The 12,683-nt window shown below is 44.9% G+C and overlaps 1 protein-coding gene across 1 annotated transcript in view; it reads right to left on the minus strand.

Moving 5' to 3' along the window:
• Positions 1–10,287: 10,287 nt before the first annotated feature.
• Slc49a4 (solute carrier family 49 member 4) overlaps positions 10,288–12,683 on the minus strand; it is a 76,034-nt gene continuing 73,638 nt past the window's right edge. Inside the window, exon 9 of the mRNA XM_052740445.1 lies at positions 10,288–11,413. Within this exon, the coding sequence (XP_052596405.1) occupies positions 11,298–11,413 (116 nt within the window). The 3' untranslated portion in view covers positions 10,288–11,297. The remainder of the gene's footprint in view (positions 11,414–12,683) is intronic.

Genomic DNA, 12,683 nt, shown 5'->3' on the forward strand with positions numbered 1-12,683 from the left:
CACACACACACAATTTTTTAATTAAAATATTTTGGATGTATCTTGATATATGACTTCTGTAGCTGGAGAGTTTCTCTCCAGCTCCTGCCAAGCCCTGGCAGTCCTGCAGCCCACTTAAAAATAAAATAAACACACAGACTCTTATATTATTTAAACTGTTTGGCCTAATGGCTCAGGCTTCTAGCTATCTAGTTCTTACATCTTAAATTAATCCATTTCTATAAATCTATACTTTGCCACATGGCTTGTGGCTTACCAGTATCTTACATGTTGGTACTCATGGCCGCAGCTGGCAGCGTCTCTCTGCCTCAGCCTTCCACTTTCCCAGAATTCTCTTCTCTGCTTGTCCCGCCTATACTTCCTGCCTGGCTACTGGCCAATCAGCATTTTATTTATACAGAGCAATATCCACAGCAGACTTCCTTTATTACTGTAAAGTTTTGTAAGCTTCTTGTATCTTCATAGGCATGTCCTTCTTTAGGGTGAGAAAGTTTTCTTCTACTATTTTGTTGAGTATATTTTCTGTACCTTTGGACTGGGGTTCTCCTTCTTCTATTACTGTTATTCTTAGGTTTGGTCTTTTCATGGTGTCCCTGATTTCCTGAATGTTTTGTGTTAGGAATTTTTTAGATTTAACATTTTCTTTGACCGGTGAATCTATTTCTTCTCTCATATCTTCAATGACTGAGATTCTCTCTTCCATCTCTTGTATTCTATCAGTGATGCTTGCACCTGTAGTTCCCATTCTCTTACCCAGATTTTCCATTTCCAGAATTCTCTCAGTTTGTGTTTTCTTTATTGCCTCTATTTTGATTTTCAGGTCTTGAACAGTTTCCTCCACCTGTTTGGTTTTTCTTGGCTTTCTTGGCATTCTTTAAGTAATTTATTGGTTTCCTCCATCTTTTTCTTTTCCTTGATTTAAGTTGACTTTAAGGTCATTTTCTTATGCTTCAGCTGCACTGGAATATTCAGGTCTTGCTGTCATAGGACAGTTGGGCTCTGGTGGTGCCATATTGCCCTGGCTGTTGTTGATTATACTACAGGGGTTTAGGCATCTGGGTTTGGGATGATTATAGGTCTAGGTGCTGATTTCTGAGTTTGTCTTTGCTGGATGGGTGTTTTGTCCCTTGGTTTCTGTTTCCTCTTTGGTCTTCTGGTCTTTGTGGTCTAGATTTCTGGCAGCTGGTAAGACCTCTGATGTAGTAGGGAGTCTCTGTCCAAGTTGGGGACTGGACTTCAGGTGGCTAGCTTGCCTTTTGGTGCAGCAGGCCGGGGCGGGGTGTGGGGGGGAGCAGAGCAGTCTCTGCTGGAGTTGTGGGTGGGATATGGCAATGAGGAAAGGAGTGGGGATTGGGGGCACTGAGTGAGTGGAGGAGGTCTGCTGGTGGGCCACCTACCTGTGGTGGCAGCAGGTGTGGTCTCTGGCCCAGCAGGGATTCCCTGCCTATCTGTTTTTCTGGCTTGCTCAGCCTGCACCAGTTCTTCTGACTGACTGATTGGCTGGTAAGACCTCTGATGCACCTAGGCAGCAGAAGTCTGCTGGAGTTGGGGGTAAGGGCTCCACAGCAGGACAGGTGAGGTGGGGGGGGCAGTGGAATGGGTCTTTGGGAACCGAATCTAGGGAGTGGGGCAGTTCAGCCAGCAGGTGGGTCATTCCTGTTACTATAAAGTCACCAAAAACACTTTCTGAAACTGTCTGTATTTGTAGTAACCCAAATCTGTGCTCCTAGGCCAGTGGTTCTCAACCTGTGGGTTGCAACCCCTTTGGAGGTCACATATCAGATATTTACAATTATTTTAACAGACAAACCAGACACAAAATTGTAATTATGAAGTAATACAAATTAGTTAAGAAGTAGCAAAATTATAGTTATGAAGTAGCAACAAAATAATTTTATGGTTGGGGTTACCACAACATGAGGAACTGTATTAAAGGGTTGCAGCATTAGGAAGGCTGAGGACCACTGTTAGGCCATGGTCATTCATGTAGCTCCAGAATCAACTACCTCTATTTCTTTTGAGGTGGGAGCTTTAGTTTTTGTGTCCATGAAATTGACAAATTCAATTATGGTTGATATGAGACAATATTTGGGCTTTGCTATGCATGATCATGTGTTTCGGAAATACATTATTTCTTTGTAATTTTTAGTTCAGGCGAGTAGATATTTTTGTTTTTCCTTTTCTGTTCTCTCCTTTTTTAGCAGCTTTCAAGAAAGATGTATTTTTATTTATTTAAGGCTGCACGTTAGTATGAGCTTGTATATGAGTGCCTGCAGAGCCCAGATTTGGGTTCATATCTGTCCCTGGCAACTTGTGTGCCCACACTAGAGTCAAAGTAGAGCTCCATTCGCTGACACCAGCACATAGCACACTCCACTTCAACCCACTGTGCCTCTGCTTGGTCAGGAGATTTCAGCCTTTCAGAGAGGTCACCGCTGCCACGGACCCTAAAGACACACGTTCAAGGACCAGCCTTCCTGTCTGACCCGGAGGTTTGATTTCTACAGCCGGAAGCTCAGGCCACCTCATGAAGAACCAAACCACAGGACAGGAATCTGGCTTGGTCTGACTCCAGTGAGCAAATGCAGTACTTCTACCTGTCTGCCGGAATGCTATCTCAACATCGGGCGGCAGATTTTTCTCTTATTGTATTTGATAAATTTAATAAATCCTGCATTGATATATAAAGTCCTTTGGAAAGATAAATAGCACCTGAAGCTTATCTCCTACCACAGACACCAGAAAGCCACCTCCTCTTACTGAAAGTGAATGCAGCACAGTATTTCATGTGTACAGGGACAGGGTACCAGGGGTAGGGGGTGAGGTGGGGGGTGGGGATGGCGCTGCTTTGCAAATGAACTTGAAAGCACCAGCGAGATCTTTAGGCTACAGGCTGAGGATGCCTCAGTCATTTCCAACACTGCAATATGCATGGATTGAGATTTCTGAAGCAGAAGAAACCCCTGGGAACATCTCTGTCTACCCCCTCATTTTAGAGATGTGCATAAATGAGAAATGGATTGCTCAAGGTCAGACAGCTGAAGTCACTAGGCCTGGCATGAGAGCCAGAAGCCCTCAGGCCTGTTCCCTGTGTCCTCTCTAGTCTAGGCCACGAGGAAACAGCAAGGCCAGCTCTCTTCTGCTGGCCGTCTAGCTTCACACAGCTTGCTTCTAAGCAGGGTCAGAAATAGTTTAATAATGACCAAAAAGGAGTAAGCAGGAGGAAGGGAAGACTGGAAAAAAAGTCACCCAAGTTGGACCTGGTGTCATAATTACGTCATCCAAGGTACTCAAGAGAGCTGAGGTAGGAGGATTTCAAGTTCAAGACCAGCTTGAGCAATTTGGTGAGATGTTGTCTCAAGAAAAGGGCTGCGTGTTGCTCAGTGCCACAGTCTTTGCCTAGACTGTGAAGCTCTCCATTTGGCTTGTAGTCACACACACACACACACACACACACACACACACACACACACACACACACACCACACAGAGGAAAGGAAGGACCAAGTAAAACTGAGTTCTTGTTTTGCTGTGGAGCATGACCCTGCTGATGCTTGAGGAGCTGGGTGGCTAGGGAAGGTAAGAAGCAAACAGGATTACCAGCTCATTAACTGCAATGAGCTATTACTTTAAAAACACGGGACACCACGCGTTTACTCTTTCAGCATCCTGTTCTTGGCTCTATTGTGTGCCTTTGCAGAGACAAGGGAGCCTGGAAAGCCCTGTGAGGAAGACCAGTTTGGATTTGGGAGTTGGTCATTCTCTCTTTCACTGTGTAGGATCTCAGTTGAGGAGGCAATAACAAACTGTCTTCTCAGTAAGAAAGCAGGAGCATGCACTCTAGAATTCACATTGCAATCTCAGGAAAGCTAGAGCTTGTTGGTGCAGAACCAACTTATTGAAGGGTCTATATTAACCACTGCTTCTCTGGAGAGAGAGGCCATGAGAAACAGTTCCTCAGATGACAGGAGTCTATGTTTCCTTAAGTGTCCACGTAAATGAGCAGACAGGGTCTCACTATGGATCCCTGGATGGCCTTCAACTTGCTATGTAGACCAAGTTGGTCTTGAACTCAGAGATCCACCTGCCTCTCCAGTACTGGGATCAGAGGTGTGTGCCCACCACACCCAGCTTACAAAAATCTTTAACAGACTGGCCCAGATAAGCAAACAGACATTATAGATCTATATCCATGTTGTTTGCAATATTTATGGAGGTATTAGTTTTAAGGCTGTTCCCATCCTGCTTGGTGTTTTCAGTAAATGATTACCACACACATACATTATTCTGGGTCAGGGGCATGGAAGAGAACATAACCTAAGCTTAATGCTATGTATTAGCTTAGGCTGTTAAAGCTGATTGCTTAGAAAATCCAAGGCATAGTAAAGTTGGTTACAGTGTTCTCTTAGAGGCAGATTAAACTTAAAACAGGTTTATACACAGTAGGACAGCAGATTGAGTACATAGTTTTAACTAATCTCGAGGCATATTATTAATTTGATGGCAAGGTCTGCTAAAAAAAAAAATTGAGGGCGTCAAGATATGTCTCCAGAAAAAAATTGTATCACTACAACTCTTGACTCTTGCCCTGGTTTTTTTTTTTTTTTTAAGCATGGAATTTTTTTTTATTTATTTAAAAGTTTTTTTTTCATTTTACATACCAACCACAGTTCCCCCTCCCTCCCCTTCTCTCACTCACCCCCCCCCCATCCATTCCTCAGAGAGGGTAAGACCTCCCATGGGGAGTGAGCAAAGTCTGGCATATCAAGTTGAGGCAGGACCAAGCCCCCCCCCCCCAATCAAGGCTGAGCAACTGTCCTCCCATAGGGAATGGGCTTTTTCCATGTTTGTGGGGGTGGGGCATGTGTGTATAGAGGTCACAGAACAACTTGCAGGAGTCACTTTTCTCCTCTTAGCTGGTGGGTCCTGGGAACTGAACCCAGGCCATCAAGCTTGGTGACAGACCTCTTTCCTACTGAGCCATGTCACCAGTCCAGTATTGCTTTTTGATGTAAAAAGACCTGTGTGTGAAATTGGTACTTGCCGTTCTTCTGACTTTGGCCAAGCCAACTTCTTTGCTGTGGTCTGTTAAGGGATTTATAAACTCACATGCATCCCTCCCTTGGGTGGTTATATTTCTTCATAGCTGAACATGGCACCTGCTACATGAAAGGCATCTCAAAGGCTTATTTCCCTTCCCGGACTGTGTTGTATTACAGAGCTGTAGTTGATTGCTACTGTGGTAGCCTCCATCCAGGTTTTGCTATAGAACCTTAGGCTGTTGTGTTAGGACGTAACTCTTGGATGATTCTAAGTTTATCGTACTTATTGAGGTCCGGTTCAGCGCTGGGCAGTGTTTTCAGGGAATCAGGTTAACAAGTCACTGCTTAGAGCTGTTACTTTTCTGTTGATAAAATACCATGACTGGAAGCCACTTAATGAAGAAAGAGTTTGTATTGGTTTATTGTTCCAAGGACAAGTCCATAACGGCAGTCTGAGCAGGAAGCTGAGAGATCTAGTTTTGGCCACACACAGGAAGGAGAAAGAGAACTGGAAGTGGAGTAAGGCTCTAAACCCCGATCCCAGTTGCGTACTTCCTCCAGCAAGGTTCTGTATCCGAATGGTTCCATAACCTTCCTAAAAGGCGCTACCAGGTGGGGACCAAGTATCCCTTGAGCCTATGGGGGATGTTTCTCAATTGAGCCACCTCACTGCTGTCATCCTGTGATGGTCTACAGTGCAATAGACTGTGCAAACCAAGAGTCCGGTGGTGCTGATGTTGCAGAGATGATGGTGGGGGTAAGAGGACAGGCACTGAGGATAGCTGGGATTTCTATTTCAGACAGACAGAGTCAGGACTGCCTCTCTGAGGAAGTATGATTTTGAGATCTACACAGAGGGCATCAAGATATGTCTCCAGAAAAAAATTGTATCACTACAACTCTTGACTCCTGCCCTGGGGGGTTTTATTTGTGTTTTTCTCCAAAACTTCAGAAGTAAAAGAAAATTTATTTAAGAGAATTACATCCAGCCTGGTCTACAGAGCAAGTTCCAGGACAGCCAGGGCTGTTACACAGAGAAACCCTGTCTCCAAAAAAAAGAATTATTTCTAAGACTCTGATCACTCGTGGAAAGAATTCAGGCCCCTGAGCCCAGGAGCCCCATTAGAATCCAGCCACACCCACCATCTCCCTAAGAGGATCCCTCTACTTATTTGTAAACTGAGAGGTTGGATAAGATCATCATGTCATTCCACAGACCTGGGTGAATGGAAAGGAAAGCCAAGGCAGGCAGACCCCGATTAAAAATTGTAGTTGTTTAAAAGGAGTATTGCTTTCTAAGATTAAGGTAACCCAGAAGAGTCTGTTAGTCCATCCACCTGACCATTTTGTCCAGTCGGCAGAAACCTTTATAAATGAGAGGATTCAGTGAGGCAGCCGAGGAGCACCACAGCATTGGGGTTTTCTAGGAAGCCCCGGCCTTGCAATGTGCCAACCCCACGCTTGGAGCTAAAATGGTTTGTTGTGTTCACGCTACACTTTGTTTTCACCTTTGACATTTGATCTGGCTAAAAGGCTGAGAAATGATCACTCTATTTTTGCATTAAACACACACACACACACACACACACACACACACACACACACACACACACGTTAAGCCTTGTTTTTTTTTTTTTTTTGGTTTTTCGAGACAGGGTTTCTCTGTGTAGCTTTGCGCCTTTTCCTGGAACTCACTTGGTAGCCCAGGCTGGCCTCAAACTCACAGAGATCCACCTGGCTCTGCCTCCCGAGTGCTGGGATTAAAGGCGTGCGCCACCACCGCCCGGCTACGCTAAGCCTTGTTTTATGGAAAGACAGCTGAGTTTGGGACATGTGTGCTGCTGTTCTGTAGTGTATGAGATGGACAGCTGTTATTCAAGGCCTACCTGGTTGTAAGGCAACATCAAAGGACCAATCAAGCAATGAGTGCATCATTTAAAAACACATGATAACAATGATGCCCCTTTGTAGAGCTCTGAAACTCCAGTTCATAGAGGTAGTCTACTTTTTAGGACTCTTGATATGAAAACTAATCTTCCCCTGGCTTTCCTTAGGTTCTTCCTGGGTCAATGTCCTGCTCAGGAGAGAGGGCAGTGAATGCTGCCCAGTTTGCTCCTCAGAGAGGAGATTGTCCTTTCTCCTGGGAGCGTGTGGAAGGGCTCAGGTCAAGAAGCCACAGGAAGTTAGTGCAGAGAAGTGAGGCATCTTGGGCAAAGAGCTGAGTGCCTAGTCATCCACGGCGCAGAAAGCTGTGGTACTTCGGGCAGAACAAACTGGAGCTCCAGAAATCCGTGGGATGAAATGAAGCTGGCATGACTCTAGACCTGACCCAGAAAGAGTTTAGAGCTAGGGCTGACTGCGTGTCCTTTATCCTCAGCCTCTCTCACTCCCGTCTCCCACCCAGGGATAGCACCCTTTGGGTTCCCCTGGTGTCCTGGCATTCATTCCTGGAGCTGTCTCCCAAGTCTGAGTTTCCACTTGATCCCAGGAGGCTCCTGAGTGGGGATGAGTTCTCAGGATGGCCAAGATGCCTGTCTGGGCAGACATCTCTACAAACACTGGGGACTCTGGTCCATGCTTTTGATGGTACAGCAAAATTCACTATAAACTTCTGTTCTAGAATAGTCCACCATTTTCCTGTACTATCTTTCCTAACAGACTAGCAAACCATTGTCATAGATAAGATTTACCTCATCCCTCTATATGATTATAAGAAATTGTATCTTTTCTGTATTTCTAAGTCTGCTCAAATGTTTTTATAGTTTTGTATTTTAATGTGACAGGGTTTTTGTTGTTTTGGTGCCGAGGACTGAACCCAGGGCCTTGCGCACCCTGGGCAAGCGCTCTACCACTGAGCTGTACCTGTAGCCTCACGTACATAGTTTTTTTTTACATGATCATAGTAATGCCTGTGCTTAGCATTTCAAGAACAAATGTGAAATTAACGTGCATTTTAGCATTAACTGAAAGCAAATTTGCTATGTATTTTTATTTGATCTTGACTTAAAAATAAAGCTGGTATGGAGGCAGAATGCAAGATGAGTACTCAATTTTAGTAAAAATAAGAGTTTTTAAAAAACCAATTAAAAGATAAGTAGATGGGGATTTAATCTCTTCAACTTGAAGTCCCTTAGCCTGGATCCCTCGTTAGACAGGCTTCATTAAAAACAAGCTGTAAACATTTTCAATAATTAAACATGAATACATGATCCAGGATAAGACCTGGCCCTTAGGCCATGCACATTTAAATATGCAAAATTACATGTGTGCTCTTGTGAATTCCTTCTTCCAGGGAAACACGTCTGTGTAATTATCTTGTCCCTACATCTCTACCATGGATCACATTAAAAACACTTCTTCCCATGAACTGTGAAGTATTAATTGATAAGCCACAGGGAGCTTATACGATAGCATATCCTCACCAGTTAATAATGCTGTAGGCTCACTTATGAGGACTGAATTATTCATCGGAATCTTCGCATAAAGTCCCTGCGAGCTAAGAGTGGAGAGAGGCTAGGGAGCCCGTGACACCGCTTCCTTTAAACTTTATGGAAGAACCAACGGATGGAGTCGAGCCCCTGTACTTCCCGTGCAGTGGCAGTTATGCATTCTGCAGCCCCTCCCTTCTGGACATGTGACTCTTCATGAATAGCTAAGCATTTTAAATTAAGCTGTAGAGCTGTGAGGTAGGGAAAACATGAGTTTGAGACCCGGAAACGACATTTGTCACTACAGTGCCCCTCCCCACTTCCGCATCTATGGTCTCCACCCACCACAGATCTGAAATATTGGGAAGAAAGAACTGCAACCGACCTGAGCGTGCATAGACTTTTTCCTTACTTCCTAACACCACAGCATTGCAGTTCACACACAGACTGTACTAGGTAGTTCAAGTATTCTAGAATACGGTTTCAAATACCTGGGAGGTGTGTGGAGGCAACATGCAAAAACTACCTCTTTTCCTACCGAGGCCTGGGACAGATCCCCACAGACACTGGATGCCTCCTGTCTTCTGTCAAGGGAATTTACTCTTCTAGGGTCATTTCTATAAATTCTACATAGAGAGTTCGGACTGGTGGAGGGCTAAGACTTCTTCCAGTATGACAAGGACTAAGCTAGTATGTGTTGACTACTAGAAATAATAGGATTTGTGGCACTGAGGTATATAATGCACAGTCCTTCCCTTCCCGCAACCCCTCTGGCTGCCCTATGAATTTTCACTACTCAGGAAAGTTGTGGTACGTGAGTAGAACACTTGTGTGCTGGAGAGGGAGGCCACACAGTTGACATGGGCGACTGGCCTCACCTCAGGCGTGCTGAAGAGAAGAGCTGTTGACTGGTACAACGTATCCACTTGGAATGCCTTGACGTGATTAGCTATTTTAGGTTATATTTTTAAAGCATTATTCTGTACTTGGTGTTAAAAGTAGAATTAACCATTAATTAAAGTGTTCCTCTTCAGAAGTCTTATTATAACAGATTTTATATAGCACCATCTAATCCTTCACATCTCTTCCCCCTGCCTTCTCTCTCCTCCCTAAATGGGAAGTGGTGGTGGTGGTGACGTTGCATGTCTGCAGTGACTAGCTTCCCGTCACCGTCAGAACTCAGTCTTCTATTTCACTTTACAAAGGATGGGGACAAGTTAGCGGAGCTGAGCCTGGCTGAGGACGGATTGTTTTCTTCTCTTTATCAGGCTCTTCCTTCCGTTCCTGCTGCTAAGGGAGCAGACTGGTTAGAACGGGAAAGGATGCGATGCGATGCGGAGGTGGCTGAAGACAGGTGTGAAATCTGAGGGCCTTGCATTTCTCACTTCACAATTCAGGGCCTCCGAAGACACTAGGCCATCCCAGAACCCTCCTCCAAGACCACGGTAAGTTGGAGCAGAGCCTTCAACTTGAATTCGCAGCGAGAGGGGCATCTGTAGGCGTGCGATGGCGCATAGGGGTGGGCGGAAGTCAGTACTGGCCAGCCTTTCCACCTGGGCTACCAGGAGCTGGCTCACACCAGCACAGAGAAGGAGCCGTGCGCAACTGGCTGGCAATGGAGTTGTTGTTTCATGTGAGGAAAGAGGAGAGGGGGAGCAGACAGCAAAGAGTGCTGCTGCTCTGGAAGCTTGGGGAAGGTTTGGTTCCGTGTGAGAGGAGCTATGGAACCATGCGCAGTCAAGTGTCCCAGTGTCCCCGGCCCAGCACAGCAAATTTTATGACCTAGTGAAAGACAGGTCCAAGAGCCGTCCAATGAGTATGTTTTTAAAAAATCCATTATTTATAGAAAGAAATAGGTATTGGCAAAATGCTGTCCAAACAAATACAATGACTTCATTTAGAATTGAGTATATTACAATCTAAATTAAAACACAAGGGATCAATTCAGAAATCACACACAGATCCAAAACCTTCAACATTACACACCGTTCTTCTCAAATGGGGGTCATTTAAATACAGTCTAGCCTGGCCTACAACAGTGCTCGCTGGACTTTACACTTGTGCTATCTCAGGCTGCTGCAGACACACATGCTTCGCGCGGCTCTCATTTAATCTTTAACAAAGCGCCAAATCATAACGGAATTACACTTTTCCCATGACAGTTAATGCAACCCCACCAGGCATTTAGTCCCCTTGCTGCTGTGACTGACGCTGTACTCACAGAAATAAGGGCAAGTGGGGATGCGGCAGTGCCTGTGCCCAAAGACAGCAAAAGGCTTCCAACCTGATTAAAAATAAGGAGTCGTATAAGAAATGGCTTTATTAGAAAAACATGTAGTGTACATGTGAATAACTTCTATCACTGGTATACAGCTCAGCTATTTTGTAATTAAAATCTGATACAGGGTTCAAACGTCTTTAGAAGTTAGTGGCGTTTCTCCTATTCCTCTGTCGTGTGCCTGGGAGGAGCCATCTTCAGGGGACCCATACCTTTGCTTCTTCTCGGAACTCAGCGCATCAGCAGGTTAGCACTGGTACAACACACACAAGGGGTTACTCACACGGGCAGTGCATCATCCCGTGTGAGGTCACACCTCTACTCCAACCAGAGTTTAGCACAGGTGTGCTGTCCATGGCGTTTTCCAATCCCCACACACTCAAGTTCTGCATTATTATTACCTAGTAGTCATTAAATTAACGCGAGATTCTGTAACCTAACAAGACCTCTGGGAGAAGTGTCTTCTCCTCGTCTCCATGAGCTGTGCAATTCCAAGCCAGCGTGCGGTGCTGACATCCAGTCCCTTTGAAGTCCCGAGAGTCGACGGCATTAAACCGAGACGACCACATCAAGGTACAGTCTGTCATAGGATTCCCTGAAGCACAGAATGAGGAGAAGACTGAGCAGACACGACCCCGGAAGGCACCAGTTGAACCAAGACAACTCTGTAAGTTCAGAAAACAAAAAACAACAGTTTTAAGTATTTTTGCATCACCTGCGTCCGCTCTGCATTCCAAAAGACGTATAACAAAGGCACCGGAAGTCACTTCACTACACGTTGACAGCCTGGAGGCTAATATGTGTGTAATATATTACCGGACTTCCATGTGGAATATTTAATCAATGTTGTTAACAACTTTTCATCAATTTAATACACCTTGACTTTGGTTGCAAAATCAATCTATGAGTTGAAAGGGGAAAAAATTGATCACTCTAAGTGTTAGCTTGTTAATTGTTTTTTAAGTGCCCTCTATCACCGCCATTTTTCTGTCTGTTTAGAAATACCTGGTGGGTTTAGGTAAAGAGAAAAATTGCCTCATTTTATTTTATTTATATGGACACACACACACAGAGACACACATACACACAAGTGTAAGTGTGCACACAGCCAGAGGACAGAGAAAGGTGTCGGTGTCCTCTACCACACTCTGCCTCATTCCCTTGAGATAAGGCCTCTCACTGAACCTGGAGCTCATGAGGATTTTGCTTTACCAGCTCCACTGGAGGTCAGCAAACCTCGGCAATCCTCCTGTCTCTGCCCTCGACAATGCAGGAGTTACAGACGCGCGTGACCACGCCAAGCGTTTCACACGGCTGCTGAGAATCAAGTCGGGTCCTCGTGTTTGCACAGCCGTCCGCCTGAGCTCTCACCCCACCTCCTCAACTGACTTTGAAGACAACGGTTTTGTAGTTCTTGATGGAAATATGTACTTCCCAACAAAAATATTAAAGAGTAACCACTGCAAAATGAATTAGAATAAATGGAAAATAAGGTAAGACATTAAAGAATTAATCATCTCTACTCTGAGAGAGACCACTGTACTTATCTTTTCTAGATTTTTCCCACAGTCACGGACTATGCCAATCATTGGGAAACCTGCAAAAGCCATTCAAGCAGGTGATTTGACTCTTATCTGATTGAACGGCATCAAGGATCACCTTAAAGAAATACTTTCGTGAACGAGGACTAACAGGACATTCCCAGGCATTTGCTGTCACTCAACTGTGACTGCCCCTGGCTGTCCCTCCCTCTGCCCCCACCCTACCTGGCCACCAATCCCAGGCTTGGGAGAGAGCATCTTCTTGGCATAAAGAACTTGTCACTGGTGGTTGGGGACAACTTCTCTAGTCTAATATCACCAGTTCCAGTGGAAAAAAATGAGTGTGATTTTTTTTCCTTCTTCCCTCCTCTCCACAGGCTTACACTCTCCCTTT

Source organism: Peromyscus californicus, unplaced genomic scaffold (assembly GCF_007827085.1).
Source record: "Peromyscus californicus insignis strain IS unplaced genomic scaffold, ASM782708v3 Scaffold_16__1_contigs__length_79575227, whole genome shotgun sequence".
Lineage (NCBI taxonomy): Eukaryota > Metazoa > Chordata > Mammalia > Rodentia > Cricetidae > Peromyscus > Peromyscus californicus.